The 13,471-nt window shown below is 37.1% G+C and overlaps 1 protein-coding gene across 2 annotated transcripts; it reads left to right on the top strand.

Annotated features, from left to right (window-relative positions):
• The first annotated feature begins 1,133 nt into the window (after nucleotides 1-1,133).
• On the top strand, nucleotides 1,134-13,118 carry LOC132633129 (ribonuclease TUDOR 1-like). 2 transcript variants are annotated; one of them, XM_060349355.1, is made up of 17 exons: nucleotides 1,134-1,308; nucleotides 6,357-6,510; nucleotides 6,618-6,692; nucleotides 6,792-6,905; nucleotides 6,993-7,094; nucleotides 7,917-8,123; nucleotides 8,222-8,437; nucleotides 8,513-8,620; nucleotides 9,378-9,548; nucleotides 9,637-9,834; nucleotides 9,923-10,276; nucleotides 10,357-10,587; nucleotides 10,669-10,857; nucleotides 10,933-11,013; nucleotides 11,145-11,339; nucleotides 11,955-12,332; nucleotides 12,606-13,118. In XM_060349355.1, the coding sequence occupies exons 2-17, from the start codon at nucleotides 6,373-6,375 to the stop codon at nucleotides 12,792-12,794; spliced, it is 2,946 nt and encodes a 981-aa protein (XP_060205338.1). In that variant the 5' UTR covers nucleotides 1,134-1,308; nucleotides 6,357-6,372; the 3' UTR covers nucleotides 12,795-13,118. The 2 variants fall into 2 exon arrangements, with proteins under 2 accessions (XP_060205338.1, XP_060205339.1); XM_060349356.1 differs by lacking the exon at nucleotides 1,134-1,308 and adding an exon at nucleotides 5,699-5,723.
• Nucleotides 13,119-13,471: the final 353 nt, after the last annotated feature.

Here is a 13,471-nt window from a genome sequence, read left to right as displayed (position 1 = left end):
TTTTAAATTAGGTTTGTATCTATTAGATTAAAAAAATATTAACCATCAGAAGTTGTTTTCCGGTAGGTGTGATTTTATGTTAGGAAGCTTAACGTTTTGTGACTTTGGTGTTACAAAACATAGTTATGTGATTTTGGTGAAAAAAGAGAATATTATGCGACTTTTGTGTTAGAAAACATAGTTAACTAACTTTGGTGGAAAAAAAGTGATACGGTGTCAAATGGGAAGGTTGGGCTAAAATTGAGCCCATCAAAATTGGCTGAGGTAATAAATGGATTGAGCTAACATTGACCCAAAAGTTAGTAGGGCTAAAATGGGCTAAAAATGGGCTGGGTCATGATCGCCCAACTTGATCTCGTTTTTTTTAAGGGTCTATTTTCTAGGAAAATATTTTCACAGAAAACATTTTTCATGGAAAATATTTTTTCACAAATATCAAACACACCCCGAACTTATGAGATACATGATACAAGAAAAGTGAATACATAGAAAAAATAAAGTAAATCTCAAGTAATAAACTCAAATTAAAGTAAATCTTAAAAATAGACTAGAATTAGACTAAGTTGAAAATCACATTAAAATAAGTTATGTTGAGTTGGGCTAAAATCTAGTCCAATATGGACTTTTCTTGAGCTCAACTCATAAAATTTGGGTTTGATTGGGCCGGCCTTCAACTTTTAAGTTTTATCTTTGACAAATTTACCCCACAAATGAGGTAAAAAGGAAAGAAATATGGGGGCGAAAAGTGTCCACAGATCGCTGCTGACTTGGCAAAAGTAACGTATCTAAGAGTGACATTGCAGGAGCCTAAAGGGAGAATATTCGTACGTGGCACTCCGTCGTCGTCATAACTACGGAAAATCCGCCTGTCCTAATCTGGTCCAAGTACAGTCACTTTTTTTCTTTTCTTTATTGGGTTAAAAAGTCAGTAACTACCTTGTTTTATTTAACCAAATCAGAAAACCCGAGGGTATTTTTTTTAATTTTTTTTTCACTTTCTTAAACTACCATACAATAGTCAAACCAATATGGCATTTTAAGTAATTTTACCCAAAAAAGAGGTGGATCTTTTTTATCACATCCTCTCTTGTACGCCCCCGCTCACATATAAATATTGTCCCTCTGCAATTAGGATTTTTATCTAAAATAAAATAAAATAAAAGTCTCTCCGATCTGATCCGACGTTAACCTTAATAAATTCAATTTTGCATTGATTTGTTAGCTGATTTGCTTTAAGATCTGTTACGTTACTTTGCTTTCTCTCTTTCCTTCCGTCTACAATCGATCCATTCAGCGCTGATCATTCAGGTAATTAATTGTTATTACTTATTAGATCGTGTTGTATATTTCATTAACGCTCTCATTGTGTTTCTGTATCAAATCAACTTAATTTTCCAATTGAATGTATCGCTGATGCAAACCTTTAAATTTTTCGTTAGTTTTTATGTGCTGCTTTTGTTTTACATAAGTTATGAATTCAAATCGCTGGTTTGAAGATTGGATTTTCTCTTTGTATGTGTTTGGGTCGTATTTGTTGGATATATGTCCTAGATGTTTAATTGGTTAGAATTTATGTAGTACTTAGCAATTCTATAAGGCTGTTAAATAACTCTGCTTTTTGATGGAAAGTGAAAAATTAAGTGTCGATTTCATGATTTGGTGGTATGCATGCACAAGTATACGATAAAGTGGCTGACGAATTTGGATAAGTGTGTATTAAAGGTGAGAGGCAAGGCAAGGCGAGGCGATGGAGTATCACCTTTTTCCGGCGAGATGACCAGTTACAAAAAGGCAAGATGAGGCGACGAGGCGAGAAAGAGCCTGAATTAAAACATAAAAGAGGATTAGGCTTGAGCTATCGCGTCTCAATGATCTAGTGTACATTAAGTACAATTGAACACTGTAGTGTTGTTATCATGCTAGCGATACCATTGATCCAATTCAGTTGGATAATATTGATGAAGCAAATGAATGATTAGTTGGATGCCCCGAAGATCAAGAAGATGAGCTAGTATATAAGGGACGTGATCTCATTGGGGTATTGTTTTTAGGGAGGTTGGAGTTGCGGAGAATATCTATGGTCTTAGGGGGAGTTCTTCAAGTTCAAGATCACATAACAAGGGCAAAGGAGTTGCTACTACACGTTCAAGTCGGTCCTTAGTAAATGAAGACTCCGAGGAGGAAGAAGATGAGGAGCAATATACTGTTGAGAATCTTGGAACTCAAGAACTTGAAAATCTTGAAGAAGAATTAGAATAGACTTTTATTATTGCTTGTCTTATGAATTATTGAGCCATTCAAGTTCTAGACTTTTAATATCTACTATCTACTTTTAATTTTTGAATTGAAATATTTGCTAATACGTTATTGCTATCGAGATTTTGATTATTTATATATGCAATTAAATATTTTAATTTTTTGGTATTAATTGGCGCCTAACTTCAAAAAGGCGAGTGCCTTGCCTCTCGCCTCCCAAAAAAGGCGAGGCAGACCCTTGTCTCCTTTTGTCGCCGTGCACCTTCCAAAACACTGATGTTGCTTTACACATATCAGCATGCATGTGTGGGTGGTCAGCATGCGTGCCTCTTCAGCATGACCCTTCTCACACTATGCAATCCTCCTACATCTATTAGCAGCTCATTATGGTTTCATCGTTACACATCAAGAAAAAGAATAGCTTAGTAAAACACACCTACTGTACGTGTAATTATAGTATAAAGTGGCCTTATGAAACTGGCTCTCTTTCAACTGCAATTCACAGTTATTTCCATCGAGTAACACGAGAACGAACACAGTGTAAAGGAAAGAAAGCAGTTTCAAAGACATACGCTCAAGATATTCAAGAAAATGGTATAAGAATTCGTGTATGTTTTCATGATTAAAGTAATATTATTTGATGTTTTTACCTGAAGTTTGGGACCTTGTTGAGTTACGAAAAGATTGCAAACGAGTGGGGTGTAAGTTGGTCTTTAAGACCAAACACAACTGAAATGACAACATTAATCGTCATAAGGCCAGACTTGTTGCCAAAGATTTCGCTCAGAAGGATGCACTGTTCATAAAAAGACTTTCAATGTTCTCTAGAAAAGATCACCAAAAATTATAATGGCTTAAGTGGTTCATTATGACTTAGAGCTATTTTGGGTGGATGTGAAAACTGCCTCTCTGATTGGGAGTTTAGAAGAAGAAGCTTATATGGATCCACCAGAGAGTTTTGGCATTAAAGGAAAGGAACACATGGTGTACAAACTTAAACAAGCTTCTCGACAAAGGTTTCTTAAGTTTAGCTTCAGTTTAACGAAGCTATTATTATATTTGGATTTAAGAAAATCAATGTTGATCGGTGTATTTATCAGAAGGTCAGTGAAAGTAAGTTTATAATGTTAATCTTGTATGTTGATGACTTATTATGGTAGTTATGTACGTTGATGACTTCTTGCTTGCTACTAATGATCTTGGTAGATGCATGACATCGAGAAATTTCTCCCTAACAACTTTGAAATGAAAGTTATAAGAGAGGCATCCTATGTGATCGAATAGAAATACCTCAGGATAGTTCATAACGATTGTTGGGGTGTCTCAACAACATACCCAGTGTAATCCCACACGTGGTGTCTGGGGAGGGCAGAGTGTACGCAGACCTTACCCCTACCTCAAACATGTAGAGAGGCTCTTTTCAAAAGACCCCAAGCTCAAGTGCAGCAATCAAAGTAGTTATGATCAAAGGCAATAGAGTAGTGAAGAAAACTTGGCAATTAATAATGAAAGCATTACATGGCATACAAAAAAAGAACGACGACAACGAAATATTGGGATATCCAAAACACAAATGAACAATAGATAATAACAGATATCCAATGCAAGAAACTGCATCAATAGGCTAGTACTATGACAGACACGGTGTTCCAGACTACCACCAAGCTTGATCCCGCCGAGAAGGGAGACAACGTTCAATTGAGGTGTATGAAAAATCCGATGTTAATAAAGTGTTAGAGAGATTTAGAATGAAAAACTGCTCATCAAGGCTCGTTCCAATTCAGAAAGAGATAAGTTTAGTCTCATGCATCGTTCAAAGAACGATTTGGAATGAAAGCTAATGAAAGATATTTCTTATGCATCTATTGTTGGGAACTTAATGTATGCCGACATATGTACGAGGCCAAACATCAATTTGATGTTGGGATGTTGCGCATATATCAAAGTAAACCAGGAATGAACCACTGCAAAGTTGCAAAGTAAGTATTAAGATACTTACAAGGAAGGAAAAATTATATGTTCACTTATAAAACATCAAATCATCTTGATGTGGGTGAATATTTAGATCTAGATTATGCTGGTTGTGGATACGATAAAATCCACATCTGGTTATTTATTCCTGTTAGATGGAGGAGCAGGAGCAATATCACAGAAGAGTATGAAGCAGTCTGTTATTGTTGCATCCACGATGAAAGCTGAGTTTGCGGCATGGTTTGAGGCTACTGTCAGGCTAATTGGTTGCGGAACTTTATTTCAGGACTTGGGCTAGTCGACAATATGTCAGGCCGCTTAAAGTTTATTGTGATAATTTCAAAACTGTCTTCTTCTAGAAAAAACGTTAAGTATTTGAAGGGTGCTACTGCCAGGCATATGGAATTGAAATACGTTGCAGTTAAAAAAGAAGTCCAGAAACATAAAGTGTCAATTGAACATATTAGCACCAAACTTATAATTGATGATCCTTTGACGAAAAGATTACTTCCTAAAATGTTTGTAGAACATGTTGAAAAAGTGGGCACTATTGATAGCAATGAGTTACTTTATTATATTTATACAATTGGTACTTTGAGCTCATTTATGTAAATATTTATGTTGTTACATGTTTTCCCTTGTATAGCTAATGCTGAGAATGATGATGACAGGCGCTGGCTTACATAAGGATATTTTAAGCATTATTGTTGGACCAAAGACATATTCCCTATTTATAGTTTGTGTTAAATAACTAACTAGTATTGTAGTACAGGGAGGGGACTATGTCAAATAAAGTGATGTACAACTGCCATGACCGTATTCATTCGTTAGTTAATAGCGACTAATAGAACCAATATAAATTTTTACCCACTTGTGCACTTAATGTAAGAGAATTTATTAAAACCTTTAGTGAATTAGGTCACGTGCGCTATGTGGGAGAATGCATGATATATCCCTCACGTGTTTTTATTTACCAGTTTCCAAAAAAAAAAAAAAAAAAATCTCCCACGTGTTTAAGTTGGTTTTAATAAATGAAAGAGCTAATAAAAGTATATTGGGTAGAACTTATGAGGTAATTTTATAAGGCAATTAAATAATCCCCACTTTGATGGAAAGTGAAAAATTAACTGTCTATTTCATGATTAGGTGGTATCCGTGCACAAGTTTACGATAAGGTGGCTGATGAATTTGGACAAGTGTCTAGGAACATGACACGGGTCATGCTTGTGCAATCCTCCTACATTTATAAGTAGCTCATTAGGGCTTCTTTATTACATATCATGAAAAGAGTAACTTTCATACACGCCTACTCTATTTGTAATTGGAGTATAAAGTGGCCTTAAGAAACTGGTTCTCCCTCGACTGCAATTCTTGGTTATTTTCATCAAGTAACATGAGAAACAAAACGGTGCAAAGGAGAGAAAGAAATTTCTCTTAAACTAGAATCTGCAAGGACTTTCGCTCAACATATTCAAGATTACGTTTTCTTGATTAAAGTAATATTATTATTATTATTATTATTATTATTATTATTATTATTATTATTATTATTTGAAAATCATTATGTTCTATGATCCTTCAATAATGTCTTTTGAATTAGATTGTTTGTGTTTCAAGATTACAACCGAAAGAAAATCCTAACAAAATTCACATTGATATGATCTAGTCGGGGAATATTTTAGTTATGTCTGGGAGGATTTTTCTAGCGTGTCGGCTTTGACATTCCTCTGAATTGTATTATGTTTATTTAATTAGTTTTACAGTATGTTGGTTAGGCATGACCTATGCATCATATTTTATTTCCAGTTGTGTTATTTAGGCTGAGATATTGGTCGTTATTTTTATTTAGCTATTACAATAGCTTTACCTTTGCAGAGATCTATAACAAAATTCGTGTTAAGATTTTGATACCTTTACTTCGTCCATGTAAGATTCTAAGATCTCATCATTCTACTAATATCTATAGTTATTAGGCCTTACTCATATAAAGGTTTTGTCTTGAATAGTGTGGCTGTGGCTTCTTTGTTTCTGCATGTCTACCTGGATGATGAGATCTCTTTGTTTGGTGAGAGCAGTATGACTCTTGTCCTCCATTAAATTTTCTTCCTAACTTGGATTGTTTTTCTCAGGCATTTAGCAGTTGAAATGGCATCAACAGGATGGTTGAAGGGAAGAGTGAAAGCCGTTCCCTCTGGGGACAGTTTGGTGATAATGGGTAGTTCCAAGGCTGAAATTCCCCCTGAAAAATCTATTACCTTAGCATCTCTAATGGCTCCACGATTGGTATGACATGCACTAATAGCCCTTACCTTTTTTATGATCTATATCTTCAAAGTGCTCCTATATCTGTATCGCTTTTTTCATTGCTCATTCTAGCTTTCCACTTTTAGGCACGTCGTGGTGGAGTGGATGAGCCATTTGCATGGCAAAGCAGAGACTTCTTGAGGAAGCTTTGCATCGGAAAGGTGTCCTTGCGTTGATCATTCTAAATTGTATATATTTATATATTGCTTCTCTTTTTTAGTAGTATAAGATTGAAATTCGTCCTTTTTTTCTTTCTTTAGGAGGTCACTTTCAAGGTGGAATACACTGTACCTAACATAGGGCGAGAATATGGCACTGTCTTTCTTGGTGACAAGAATGTTTCCATGCTAGTTGTTGCTACAGGCTGGGCCAGGGTTGGTGGATTTGGTGTTAATTTCTCTCAGCTGGCTTGTTTCCCATTATATCTAGTTTCATGAAATGATTAATTTTGATGGAACCAGGTCAGGGAGCAAAATCAACAGAAAGATGCTAACCCCTATTTAAAACCACTGCAAGATGCTGAAGAACAAGCCAAACAACAAGGTCTAGGTCGTTGGAGTAGGGTACGCTTCTCATTGTCTCTGATGTGTTTTTGTTATTGGACAAATATTGTGAACTTTTCCTTTTTACTTGATCAAGAACAGATATTGTTAACTTCAGAGCAATATCTTTCCAAGCTTTATGATATTTTCTGTGGACTGGAACATTAAGAAGTCGTTTAACTCTCCTTTTTTGGTGCCTATGTATTCTTATATTTGCGTTCCATTTTGATGTTCAAGTCTTTCTTTCTAGCCTTTCATTTTCCAGATGTTATTGAGAATATTTGTTTTTCGATTTTGTGCTCTGCTTCTGTCTGCAATACACCTTGTGCTACGAGATTTTTATCTAGAATGTGTTGAGCTTTGATGGCTAGCACTTTAGGTTAAGTGCTGAGCCAGTGGATGCTATCCAGATTATCCTGTTATATTTTCTCTTGTTTCTCTTTTTTTGGTGTAAGAAGAGTATACTAGAGAGCATGGATCAGTATATGGAATTTTTGGATTCACTTGGAAATATGAAACTAGAATCTTTGCAAGGGCTGTCTGTTTTGGATGTACCTATCAACCTTTTTGGTTTTATTAATAAAACTTTTACCTTATAAAAAGAAACTCTTTTTCTTGTTATTCTTTCAAGTAGAAAGGGCACTAGATCTAATCTAAACTGTACTGCTCTTTTGTGGGTAGTTCCTGTCGCTGTGGTTTGTGTTGGCTGGTGGATCTTTTGCACAGTATCTTTGCCTTTTATTTCAGTTTTTCATATATGGTGAAATTTCAAGCTTGATATTTTTTTTTCTTATTTTTCTATTTTTTCGTGGGTAGTAATTCCTGGCATACTGCTGTTTTCAGGCACCTGGTGCTTCTGAGGCGTCTATTAGGGATCTACCTCCATCTGCAATTGGTGATGCTAGTAACTTTGATGCAATGGGCCTATTGGAGCAAAGTAAAGGTAAGCTTATTGAAGCATTTGTTGAGCAGGTTCGTGATGGAAGTACACTGCGGGTGTACTTGCTTCCAAACTTCCAGTTCATCCAAGTGTTCGTTGCTGGAATACAGGTCAATGCAATACACGTTAAATTTTCTCTACGACCAGCTCTTGTTACTTTACCAGTTACTTTACCAGTTCGTTTACTCTTTTATTTCAATATAAACAGGCACCAACTATGGGAAGAAGAGCACCATCGGAAACTATTATTAATACTAGTATTACCTCCGATGAACCAAATGGAGAATCAACTACTGAACCTCGTGCAACTCCGACATCAGCGCAGAGGCTGGCATCTTCAGCAGCATCTGTAACAGAAGTTGCTCCTGATCCATATGGCAGAGAAGCAAAGCATTTTACTGAAACTCGTGTCTTAAATAGAGATGTGAGTTTCTATCTGTTAGCTCTTAATGATTTTTGTTTCCTGTTTATTCTTTTTCTAATGTAATTTAACATACAGGTTCGAATTGTCCTGGAGGGTGTTGACAAGTATAGCAATCTAATTGGCTCAGTGTACTACCCTGATGGAGAATCAGCAAAGGACCTGGGATTGGAGCTTATTGAAAATGTACGTGATATACATACTACTGCTGATACTTTAGAACATCTGTTTTAATTATTTCTGTGTCTAATAAGAAACTGATTTTTTTAAAACACTGTTTTTTTTTGATTGGTTTCTCCAAGAAATGGGAAACTGTCATATGCTTAGGTGGACCTTTCTTGTTGGTTGTCTCTTTTAAAGATTATTTATTTACTGATAGATTTTCTCTAATTCTGAAGGCTCTGCTTTTTTGTTTCGATGTGCTTTGATATCTTGTTCAGTTACGCTGTTAGTCCTCTTATTTTGCTGGTCATTAACAGTACAGAAGCAGTCTTTAGTATTATGCATCTGTGTGCAGTATGTATCTGTTTCCTATCGTAGTCTTTATTACCTTTACATACACAGTGTGCTTCTTATCAAAGTCTTTATATTACATTTAGATTGAGTGTGGGCATTATCTCTCTCTTATTTTTTACCATCCCTTGGTTTCTTTATGTGGATTAGTAAGGGATCCTCTTTCACCTAAATGTATTAACTTTTAGATTAAGTGTGGGCATTATCTCTCTCTTATTTTCTACCATCCCTTGGTTTCTTTATGTGGATTAGCAAGGGATCCTGTTTCACCTAAATGTTTAACTTTCTCTTGCCGTAACTTTCTTTACTTGACGGTGATCTGCTAGTTCCTCCTAATTCTAGAAAAGAAATGCATAATTGTTTTCCAGTTTTAGAACGTTTAAGATCTTTCTTATCTAAAGTTTATGCCCTCCCCTTTCCTTTGGCATAGGGTTATGCTAAATATGTTGATTGGAGTGCAAACATGCTTGAAGTTGAAGCCAAGAAGAAGCTGAAAACTGCCGAGCTTGAGGCCAAGAAGACACGCTTAAGAATCTGGACGAACTATGTAGCCCCAGCAACAAATTCCAAGGCTATTCATGACCAAAATTTCACAGGAAAGGTAGCTACGAGTCAAAGCGCTGTTCAAGTTTTTCTTAATCTATTTCTCTCTCTCTCTCTTCAAATGTTTTGTTCTTGACTTTTCTTAGGTGGTTGAGGTTGTCAGTGGAGATTGTCTTGTTATAGCTGATGATTCTCTGCCATTTGGAGATCCATCAGCAGAACGAAGAGTCAATCTTTCAAGTATTAGGACTCCTAAAATGGGGAATCCTCGTAGAGATGAAAAGCCTGCTCCCTACGCTCGTGAAGCAAAGGAATTTTTGAGAAACCGCCTTATCGGAAGACAGGTATTGCTGTCTTTTCTGATATCTCTTCTCCTGATTTCAGAGGTACAGAATCAGAAGGAGATGATTGACTAAGCTTATATCCTTTCAGGTGCATGTTTCAATGGAGTACTCTCGGAAGGTCAGCATGGCAGATGGACCTGCTGCTCCCGCCAGTGGAGCAGATTCAAGGGTGATGGATTTTGGAACTGTATTCCTAGCATCCAAGGACGGGGATGATGCATCACCCACTCCATCTGCTGCAGGCAACCAGTTGCCTGGAGTGAATATTGCTGAGCTTTTGGTTGCCCGCGGTTTTGCAACTGTTGTTAGACATCGTGATTTTGAAGAACGTTCAAACTATTATGATGCCCTTCTCTCAGCAGAATCACGTGCTACTTCTGGGAAAAAGGGCATCCATTCTCCTAAAGAACCTCCGGTGATGCATGTAACAGACTTGCTAACGGTTAGTGTCCTCGTCACTGATTGTCTCTTTTTATGTGGCGCTAAGGAGGAAATATCTAACCGTTTCTGTTTTACTTGCAGGCATCGTCAAAGAAAGCTAGAGACTTTCTGCCTTTCTTGCAGCGTAACAGGAGGATGTCTGCTGTAGTAGAATATGTCCTCAGTGGTCATAGATTCAAACTGTTCATTCCCAAGGAGACTTGCAGCATTGCTTTCTCTATTTCTGGAGTGAGATGCCCAGGTCGTAATGAACCCTACTCGGAGGAAGCCATTGCCTTGATGAGGCGGAAGATAATGCAGAGGGATGTCGAGGTAACATTTTTTCTTTCTAACATTTGTAATGTGCTACATTTTGAATTCCTCTCTTATTTCTTTCCTATTGCCTCTACATAGATCGAGGTAGAAACAGTTGATAGAACCGGGACTTTCATTGGCACATTATGGGAATCGAGATCCAATGTGGCAGTGACACTACTGGAAGCTGGTTTAGCAAGGCTTCAAACTTCTTTTGGAGCTGATAGAATCCCAGAAGTTCACCTCCTCATGCAAGCTGAACAGGCTGCCAAAAGGCAGAAATTGAAGGCAAGAGCAAGATCTGTTATACTTATTAGTCACGAATTTGTTTTTTACTATTTATTAACAAATATCTTGATATAGATATGGGAGAATTATGTTGAGGGAGAGGAAGTTGGCAATAATGGTGGAGCAGCTGAAAGGCGCCAAAAAGAAGAGGTGAAGGTAATGTAATTAGATCTAGTACTTCTCAGTTAATTATTGTTTATCATAATTTACCACCTGGATTCATTGTGAATACTAGTTTTGTGTTATGATTGTTTGACTTCTATACTTTTACACGTTTATATTCTCAGGTCACAGTCACCGAAGTTTTGGGCGGGGGTAAATTTTATGTTCAGTTGGTTTCCGACCAAAAAGCCGCCGCCATTCAGAAGCAACTTGCTTCTCTGAGTCTTCAGGAGGCTCCTGTAATTGGTGCCTTTAATCCAAAGAAGGGTGATATTGTTCTTGCTCAATTCAGTGCTGATAATTCATGGAACCGAGCAATGGTAAGTGATCCAATAATCCTATTACTCTTACTTTATTTTATATATGTAGTTCCATTAGGCTTTGATTTAAACAGTTGTAGATTCGACTTGAATTACTGAGTACCCTAACTTTGTGTATGCTATAACGTGAATGGAAATTACTAGTTTGGCTAGTTGTATGAAGTCAAACCGTTAAATCTTCAAAATTACGATTTGCTACTTTTCTCGTATCAAAGAAAGTTAGGATGTGTGCTTTTCCATCAATCAATTAAACCAATTGCTTAAACTATACTACTTTTTTTGTCATCTCATAAATTGTACTAGTTAATCTATTGTTTTTTTGGTACTACACATATATATATTAAAAGCAAATCCCTGTTCATGCAATGTCCTAGCTCTTTAAATAGTTCATTACTTCGTCTTGCTGCTGCGCTTGTCTCATGAATTGAACTTCGTTCATAGTTGTCCCCTAAGCCCTTTTTCTTTAGCCAATATTAATATTGCATATCATTGTTTGGTCATTACTGTAGGTTAAAGAAGTTCCATTTCTGGAAGGATATAGTTGGTTTTATTATTATATTTTTGCTTGTCACATCATATTCTTTTTTCTGATTTCCCCCCTTCAAAATATGTAAGATTGTCAATGCCCCTCGCGGTGCTGTGGAATCTTCCAAAGACAAGTTTGAAGTTTTCTACGTTGATTATGGAAACCAAGAAATTGTTTCTTACAGTCAGTTGCGTCCTCTTGATGCATCTGTTTCCTCCAGTCCCGGTCTTGCTCAGCTCTGCAGTCTTGCTCATGTTAAAGTTCCTGGGCTAGAAGGTGATTATGGTCAGGAGGCAGCTTACCGCCTAAGTGAGCTTCTTCTAAGTGGGCCAAAGGAGTTTAGAGCTGTTATCGAGGAAAAAGACACTTCAGGTGGAAAAGTTAAAGGTCAAGGAACAGGGACAGTCTTTTTGGTGACTTTGGTTGATCCTGAAAGTGACGTCAGCATAAATGCTACCTTGCTCAAGGTTCGAAACTATAGCCACTTTTATAGTATTAATTATGACTCAAACATTATTTTATTCATTTCTATTACTTTTGGATTCTGCGAGCTTTTCAATAGCCACTAGGTCTTTTGTTCACTACCCCCTACAGTATCATTTGAAGCGCGTCTTGCATATGGCTGTTCAAATTCCATTTAGCTAGATTATCTTTTATCTGGTAGAGTTGGCTTCTGAAAGAGCTAGTGCTTCCATTCTCCTCTGCCTCCTACTTTAACAAGGGACCTGTAAAATGTTCAGGAAGGACTTGCGAGGATGGAGAAAAGGAAGAGGTGGGAGCCCAAGGACAAGCAACAGGCTCTGGATGAATTGGAGAAGTATCAAACAGAAGCACGTCAAAAAAGACTTGCAATGTGGGAGTACGGAGATGTTGAATCAGATGATGAGGATTCTGCTATCCCTGCTAGGAAAGCTGCTGGGAAGCGGTGAATGCTGCAACGGGGTTAACTGGTGGCAATTGCCAATTTGGATGGGTGCCTTTTCAGGCTAAGGACCTCCAATTATACAAACAAGACAATTGCTGTCTAAGGAAATAGAGAGGTTAAAGTTTGAGTTAGCTTTATTGTGGTGTTCACATGTAACTTTAGGAGAAAAAGACTTCAGGAGGTGAGAGAAATTCGTTCTCTCTTTTTTAGATTAATTTAAAAAAAAAAAAAAAAAAAATTTATACGACTCTGAATAATCGGGCCTCCTTTGTCGTTCCATCGGGGATGTGATAAATTTTATGTCAAAACTGTGAGGCAATATTTATTCTGCCCGGCCTTTTGCTTTCTATTTGGGCAAATCTGCCGCCCACCTTCCCCCCCCCCCCCCCCACCCCACCCCACCACCAACTAATCTTTTTGCCAACCATCTTGATGGCTGATGCACATATGCCAAGCAGTCAAAACACATTTTCTAAAGCAGCTATGCAACATTCGGAATCATGTTTTTAAGAAAACAAGCAATCAATGTTATTTTAGATCTCCACTTGCCCTGTATCTGAAAAAGCGCATAACTAATTGGTTTATCTGATTTCCTTATCCCCCTGTCGAACACCTCCGATCTATGCAAAATATGCTCGAGTCCTTTTTAAAATTTAAGACTCGGTTAAAGTCAAAGGTCAA

The sequence above is a fragment of the Lycium barbarum genome, chromosome 3 (assembly GCF_019175385.1).
Source record: "Lycium barbarum isolate Lr01 chromosome 3, ASM1917538v2, whole genome shotgun sequence".
In the NCBI taxonomy this organism is placed as follows: domain Eukaryota; kingdom Viridiplantae; phylum Streptophyta; class Magnoliopsida; order Solanales; family Solanaceae; genus Lycium; species Lycium barbarum.
The sequence above is the reverse complement of the archived record's forward strand: the minus strand, read 5'-3'. Positions and strand labels throughout refer to the sequence as shown.

What these genes read in the sequence shown, in the direction of transcription:
- LOC132633129 (XM_060349355.1), top strand. Translation starts at nt 6,373, where the DNA reads ATGGCATCAACAGGATGGTTGAAGGGAAGAGTGAAAGCCGTTCCCTCT. An exon ending in CTCTAATGGCTCCACGATTG is followed by an intron (nt 6,511 to 6,617) that starts GTATGACATGCA and finishes TTCCACTTTTAG; the next exon opens with GCACGTCGTGGTGGAGTGGA. An exon ending in GGAAGCTTTGCATCGGAAAG is followed by an intron (nt 6,693 to 6,791) that starts GTGTCCTTGCGT and finishes TTCTTTCTTTAG; the next exon opens with GAGGTCACTTTCAAGGTGGA.